We start from the raw sequence: 7,688 nt of genomic DNA on the forward strand, positions 1-7,688 counted from the left end.
TGAGCTGTCAGAATCGTTTCAGCATTGAGAAAAAATGCTTAGTGGCATTTTTTCCTAATTGGACATTCTGAGTTCATTTTGCCTCTCATCCTTTTGGGGGTCAATAAGATAAATACCAGTTGGGCGCTGGGGTTGATGTTGTTGACTTTCCATCACCGCTGAACTTGCTGGTCTTGTGCCAAAATTAGAAACCAATATTATATTATTATTATTATTATTATTATTATTATTATTATTATTATTATTATTAAGGTGGTGAGCTGGCAGAATCGTTAGCATGCCGGGCAAAATGCTCAGCGGTATTTTGTCCATCTTTACATTCTGAGTTCAAATTCCACCAAGATCAACTTTGCTCTTTATCCTTTCGGGGTTGATAAATTAAGTACCAGTATAACACTGGGGTCGATGTAATCAACTAGTCCCCTCCCACAAAAATTTCAGGCCTTGTGCTTTTAATAGAAAGAATTATTATTATTATTATTATTAAGGTGGTGAGCTGGCAGAATTGTTAGCACACTGGGCAAAATGCTTAGCAGTATTTCACCCATCTTTACATTCTGAGTTCAAATCCCGCCGAGGCTGATTTTGCCTTTTATCCTTTCAAGGTCGATAAATTAAGTACCAGTTGAGTACTGGGGTCAATGTAATCAACTAGTCCCCTCTCCCAAAATTTCAGGCCTTGTGCCTATAGTAGAAATGTTTATTGTTATTTCTATTTTTAATTATTGTTTTAAATATTTCTCTTTGATTAGTGCGTGTGCCAAGTCCTCCACGAAATGCCATTGCTGAAGCAGTGTCCCCTACATCGATAAGGGTGAAATACGAACCACCAGAAGAGCCTAACGGAAAGATTAAGTCCTATAAAATCATCTACTACGAAGTCGGAGCCAACAAAGAAGCCGCGATAGAAGTACGAGGCCTGGAGTACGTGTTGACAAACTTGAAACAGTTTCGTGACTACAGCTTCAGGGTAGAAGCTCACAATGAGAATGGTGCAGGGATGAGTACAGAGGAATTTGTTGCCAAAACCAAAGCAGATATTCCTTCTGATTCTCCGACAAACTTCACTCTGGAAGCAACAAGCTCAACGGTAAACTAGATAATCTCATCATCATAATCAGCATCATCATCATCATCTTCAGAATGATACATACAATCACAAATATCACCACCACTACCACCATCAATGTTATCTTAAAGTCCACATCACCTCTGTTCATTCTGTATTTTATTTTTGTTTTATTTTCATAGGTCTTACATCTTTCTGTCTTTGTTTATCACCACAATCACTTCACAGTCTAAACAGGGCATGCTTTATCATGCCACTGGTTTACTGGTATTGGAGAAGCCCTATGTAAAAGGACTTCAATCCTTCCTACTTTGTGTCAATATTTTAGGGGCTTTTCTCTTTTTTTTTTTTTTTTTTTATTAATTCAGAGTACACCTCTCTCAGTGGAGGCACATGGCCCATTGGTTAGAGCAGCAGACTCGTGGTCAAGGGATCACAAGTTCGAATCTCAGACCAGGCAATGTGTGTGTTTATGAGTAAAACACCTAAGCTCCACACAGCTCCGGTTGAAGGTAAAGGCGAACCTCTGCTGGCTCTTTCATCACAACTTTCTCTCACTCTTCCTCCTGCATCTAGCAGCTCACCTGCCACAGACCGGCGTCCCGTCTAGGTGGGGAACTATACACCAATGAAACTGGGAAACCGGCCTTTATGAGCCAGGCATGGCTCAAGAAGGAACAAACAACAACAACAACACTCCTCTCTTAGATATATAATCTTTACTACATCTTGTAGAGTTCATGTGTCCCACATTCGTTTTTTGTTTTCCTTCTTAAACATGGATTTTACAACTGGCTGCTTTCTTGTCCCAACTGCTTTACAGTATGGACTGAATACATTTTTCTCATGCCACCGGCACAAAAGGATTTTGTCTGTACTAGGACCAAAGGGTCCATCTACCTTGTATGAGTTTTTATGTAGGGTTTATATTTCCTTTTATTTAGTCGTTAATTTAATCTTACACATTTACGTATCTCCTGTTTTTCTACTACCAGAAGCTTAGATTCTGTTGATAGCAGTAAGATCCTATGCCATATGACTGTGGTTAACACATTCACTTCACAGCTAACAGGTTTTGAGTTCAATCCCACACTGTGACACCTACCCACAGTATGGGGTCAATGATGAAAGCCTTTAATAAAAATGGAATTTGGTTGAGGGAAATTGTGTGGAAGTCTGCTTATTTTGGGGTGTGAAGCTTAATCCATTCCTCAGTTTGATGCTAACATTGGGTCCATGGGAGACCTTAGACATTTTCACTCTGTTACAAAGCACTCAGGAGGAACCAGGTCTCTGGTCTGAGAAGAACTTCCTTCATGGAAAGGATCTTGGTCGCTGCCCTTCCCTATTTGACTGAGTCATCAATGAAACTGGACAAAGATTATCCAACTCTGCTTTGCCTGAAAAACTCAGAGTGGACTCTCCATCTTCAGACTGATCCCCATTTGTGACATTCACAAATAGCAATGAATGATTATTCTAGGTTGTACTCATCTTCTTTACTATGAAATTCTGTACTTGTTGACCACTATGTAGCATTCCATAACACTTTGACATTTTTGTTGGAGTGAAACATTCTTACACCTGTTCTTCTGGCTGAGTTGCAGGAACCATAGTGCAATCTTCATGTCTTAGGCACCACAACTGCTTAAATACCACAAACATAGATCAGCTGAAAAGTTCATAGGCTGACCATGATACTCTCGTGGAATGTGGCCAAATGAGGTTTATTTTTCAATATAGTCTCCTTTGTAGTTCACACACTTCTTCCATAAGTCTTGCAGTCCTTCGATTTCTTTGGTGAAAAAGCTTTCATTCTGTTGGTTAAAGAAGTCATCAAAAACAGATATGACATCATCATCACTGTGACTCTGATTCCTAGCAAATTGTTTTTTCACATTCATGAACAGGCGCAGGAGTGGCGGTGTGGTAAGTAGCTTGCTTACTAACCACATGGTTCTGGGTTCAGTCCCACTGCGCAGCACCTTGGGCAAGTGTCTTCTACTATAGTCTTGGGCCGACCAAAGCCTTGTGAGTGGATTTGGTAGACGGAAACTAAAAGAAGCCCGTTGTATATATGTATGTATGTGTATGTGTGTGTATGTTTGTGTGTCTGTGTTTGTTCCCCCAACATCACTTGACAACTGATGCTGGTATGTTTACGTCCCTGTAACCTAGCGGTTCAGCAAAAGAGACCGATAGAATAAGTACTAGGCTTCCAAAGAATAAGTCCTGGGGTCGATTTGCTCGACTAAAGGCGGTGCTCCAGCATGGCCGCAGTCAAATGACTGAAACAAGTAAAAGAGTAAAGACATTATAGATAGATGTGGTCAGATCAAGAGAATTAGGACGGTGGTCAACCAGTTCAAAGCCACAGTCATGCACAGCTTTCCTGAGCATTTGGTTTTGATAGCCTTTCATAACTGCCTCAGCAAATTGGCATAGTACTCTTCATTGATGGTATGACTCTTTTGAAGATAGTCAATAAACCCAATTCATTCTGCATCCCAAAAAACTGAGGCCAGCACCTTTTATTATCCTTTCTAATTTTAAATAAGGGTTTGACACACTTCAAAGCTTTCTTTAACAAGGTCTTCAAAAGAATTTCTAGAAATCTTGTTTTTTTTAACATTTCAATTGTTTTTCTTAACAGAGCATCATAGTCCGTTGGGAACCCCCGCCGAAAGATCACCAGAATGGTCCAATAGTCGGTTACAAGATACGCTTTAAAAAGAAAGGCAGCCGCCGCGGTAAAACTGTCACCACAGCAAGTAATGTGAAGTTCCAACCACTGACTGGTAAGTAATGAAAATAAATTTCATCCATCAGAACAATTTTGATAATCAATGCCGACTTGTAAGGATATTTTGTATATAGACATGGACTCAGGGGTGATTAACCCTTTCGTTACCATTTTTCTAACCAAAATACACCCCTTATGTGTTTCAATTAATTTCTAACATAATCGTAAATTTAGTCTGGTTTCATTAAACAACTCTTTTATCAACATATTAATGTGATTTTTGGAAGATAATTTAACGAAAGGTTCTCAACCAATTCTATACCATAAGTTTTGTCACAAAGTGACTCTAATTACAGGTAAATACAGATAAATTCAACAAAATTTAAAATTATTTGAATTTTTGTTCAAACATCGCTATAGAAAATGGGCTATTAGCTAATATTCAATTGGGTATGCAACAAAATTTTACTATAGAAGAGTTGTGCACATTACTGGATTCATCAAGTGAATTTAAACGCACAAGAGACAGGTGTACCATAAAGGTATAAGTAAAACGAAAGACTGGAATTTGTCTGTGAAGAAAACTAGAAAACAAAATACACACACATCATCGACTAGATTCAATGTTCTGAAATCTTTCACAGCCTTGGAATTTTATCTCATTCTGTTAATTTATATATATATATATACTGTTGTGTCTGGGGAGAGTCATTTTCTTTTCGTGCCTTAAAATTTAACACACTCACCGTTAAAATTTCCACTTATTACTTATATTTTCCGAAAATTTTCGTTGCATCTTGCAACCTTTTCAAAAGGTGTGTTAAATTTTAAGGCACAATAAGAAAATGACTCTCCCCAGACACAACAGGATATGCTTCAACACACGAAATCACATAAAAAATCTTGCAAACCAAATCCAAAAATTATATATATATATATATATATATATTCAGCATAGTTGTTGGTGAACTGGTTATCTTCTGTTTCTCCCTTACCTGTTTATATGTTTGAAATTTACCTGATGATGGTGGGGTTTTGTCATGATGTAATCTAAGAACGCATCGCCGAAACAGCTGTTGGGAATTTTGAACCCCACTTGTGTTCTTATATGTGTGTGTTTGTGTCTCCTTGTCTTGGCATTGTGTGACAGTTGTAAATGAATGCCACTGTCATACAAGCAGTGTCATTCATTTCCAATATTCTGCAGGAACATGTTTAGCCATGGGAAAATATTAACTTGCCTGGCCCAACCATAGCAAAATCTGTCACAATAAACTCTGTCCAAACCATGCAAGCACAGAAAAATGAATGCTAAATAATGGTGACTGGAACTAAACAACAATAATGATATTAAGTTCGTACCAATCATAGTTTGTAGTGAAAGGTGAAAAAATCTAATTAATTAATAATGTTTATACATTTAAGAGAAGAAAACATTAGCTTAATGACTAATATTCGTGTTTTGATTATTTTTGAATAATTTATACTTTTACACTGATTGTAGATTGTTTAAATATTACCAAATTTGCAATATTTTTTTCTTCCTCTTTCTCTCCATTTTCCAATGTGATGTTTGATTATTTTCTGGATAATTTATATTTTTATATGCATCGTGAGTTTTTTTGAGGGTTTTTTTTAATTTTATCTCTTTAATATATTAAGTCCATTCCTTCCCTCTTCCCATCCAAGTATAATAGTTAGAATGGTGAGTTTGCTGAAAACAGTTGCTTTTACAATCGGACGTACTTCCCGTTGTTGCTGTTGTTAACCACTCAACTGTGAAGCAAACAAATTGGAGACAGTTTTGTTTTGAGGGTTTGGGGGGGGGGGTCCATTTTCACACCTAGTCTGGAAAACTGGAACAAACAGAATTAGGTTCCTTCTTCAACGACATGGCACAACCACAGCAGTTGTAAGGTCCGATTCATGGCCATATCATCAGTCATGCCTTGACTCCGCTACAAATGAGTTTTGGCACCAGGTGAGAGTTAAACCTGTGATGGGCAGGAATTCCATTTAAGGGTGTGTCTTCACTGTCTCTTAGATATCTCAGAAAATGCGATATACCCCAGCCATAACGAGCTTGTAGACTCAAAACAGGCTTTAATTTTGTCTTTCCTAGAAGTGTTACTTGGCTAAATAGTTGAAACTGGAAAGCAAAGCTCTTCTCTAAAGCACAGGTGAAAGCAAGATTTTTTAAGGCTGACCAGCAATTACTCTTACATTCAAATCTTCCCTGTCTATGCCCTGGAGGTTTTCCAAGGGAATGGCAAGAGCAAGCACATCCAATTATCAATGATGTTACAGGTATTACTGTCAGAATCTAAGAAACTAGTCAGTATATGTACTTCAAGGCATGTCATTTGATAATCTAATAGTTTTGCCAGTCCATTGCCCTGGATTGATCGTTTATTTGACTCTCAACAGATGAAATGAAAAGTTGACTTTAATGGGGTTTGGACTCAAAGCAGAAAACCAGAACAAATATACTACAACACTCTGTGGCACCTAATGACTCTACCAATTTATTAACTCATCATGCCCTTGACTATTTTTTTTTGACTCGAGTCTGAAATTATATTCTAGTGACTGATCAATATCTGAATCCGAGTCCATATGTAGTCCCTTGACATTTTTGAAATAGCAGGCTAATATCCCTTAAATTCAACCCTACTCTCTTAACAGAAAGAAAATGCATACATTGGATAATGGTGCTCCAGATACTCAATTATTAATAGTTGAGATGGTCACAGGTGGAATGCTTTTGAACATAGGTTCATTCAGTTAGTCCTGACCAAGGGCTAAATAACAACTATAATATACCAATTCTTCTCCATAAATTGGCATTATGCCAAAACAAGAAAAATCATGCTGTTTTCTATGTTTGTTTATATTGATACAATAATTTATATTGTTTTTTATTGTTTTTTTTTTCCTTCTTCCATTTAGATCTGGAAAAAGGCGCCGAATATTCAGTTCGTATAGCTGCACTCTCAACCCTTGGCATCGGTCCATTCACAGACTGGCTTTTCACAAAAACGTATGATGATGATCTTGATGGTAAGAATTGTTTGTTTCCCCCCCCCCCTTTTTTTCTTGTCTGTATTTTTTGACGAAGGTTTCTCTCTCTCTCCCTCTCTCTTTCTTTCTCTCTCTCTCTCCCTCTCATATTGTTCTTTCAGTATTAAATACAGCCAAACTTAATAAATGGAAATACAGATGTTAAACTAATGCTGATGGTGCCAATAATCAGTATCATTAGCATCATTTCGGAATGTAGTAATTGGATTTGATTACCAGAGAAAAAAAAGAAAAAAAAAACAGAAAAGAAAAAACCCGACTCTAGATTTGTAACTTGTCCAAAGAAATTTGTATTTTTGTCTATTGAAAGTTGTTAGTGTTGCTTATTATTGCTATATTTCTCTAGAAAGAAGTGTTTAGCTATGTTATTAATATGTAACCTTTATCTTTTAAAAAAACTGTGTTTGTAACATTTTGGTTTGAGGAAGTGAAAATAATTATTGCATTTAATATAAAAAAGAATATTCTAGGTTATCATTATGGTGGAGTGAAGTAAATAATGGATCTACTGAATTGCTTGCTCATTGAATTTGTAGAGAAGTGGCTGAGTATACCTTTAGCATAATTCTACACTGTTCTTCACCCCCACTGTTTTCCATGCTGTTTATTGTAGAGGGCTCTGTATAGAGTAATGTTTCTCAACCTTTTTACCCTTGCGTAACCCTTAAAATAAATTACATGTCTCAAGGAACCCCTGTACAAAAAAAAATTATATACCATATCTTTCTCATATTCTTTTCATTGTAGTTCACATGGTAAACATATATATATATATATATATATATATATATATAT

At 36.8% G+C, this 7,688-nt stretch overlaps 1 protein-coding gene and 1 long non-coding RNA gene across 21 annotated transcripts in view; one reads left to right on the plus strand and one right to left on the minus strand.

The window, feature by feature from the left end:
• The window catches only part of LOC106874615 (neogenin), a 305,112-nt gene that overhangs the window by 207,259 nt on the left and 90,165 nt on the right, over positions 1 to 7,688 (plus strand). For all 20 annotated transcript variants that reach the window (XR_008264864.1, XR_008264863.1, XR_008264865.1 and 17 more), the window contains 3 exons: positions 753 to 1,090; positions 3,723 to 3,867; positions 6,762 to 6,872. Coding sequence is in view for 14 of the 20 variants with exons in the window: in XM_052970426.1 (XP_052826386.1) it covers positions 753 to 1,090; positions 3,723 to 3,867; positions 6,762 to 6,872 (594 nt within the window). In the remaining 6 variants the exon portion in view is untranslated. The remainder of the gene's footprint in view (positions 1 to 752; positions 1,091 to 3,722; positions 3,868 to 6,761; positions 6,873 to 7,688) is intronic.
• LOC128248697 (uncharacterized) overlaps positions 1 to 7,688 on the minus strand; it is a 118,654-nt gene that overhangs the window by 17,516 nt on the left and 93,450 nt on the right. The gene's annotated exons all lie outside the window — the stretch shown is intronic.

Source organism: Octopus bimaculoides, chromosome 9 (genome assembly GCF_001194135.2).
Source record: "Octopus bimaculoides isolate UCB-OBI-ISO-001 chromosome 9, ASM119413v2, whole genome shotgun sequence".
Lineage (NCBI taxonomy): Eukaryota > Metazoa > Mollusca > Cephalopoda > Octopoda > Octopodidae > Octopus > Octopus bimaculoides.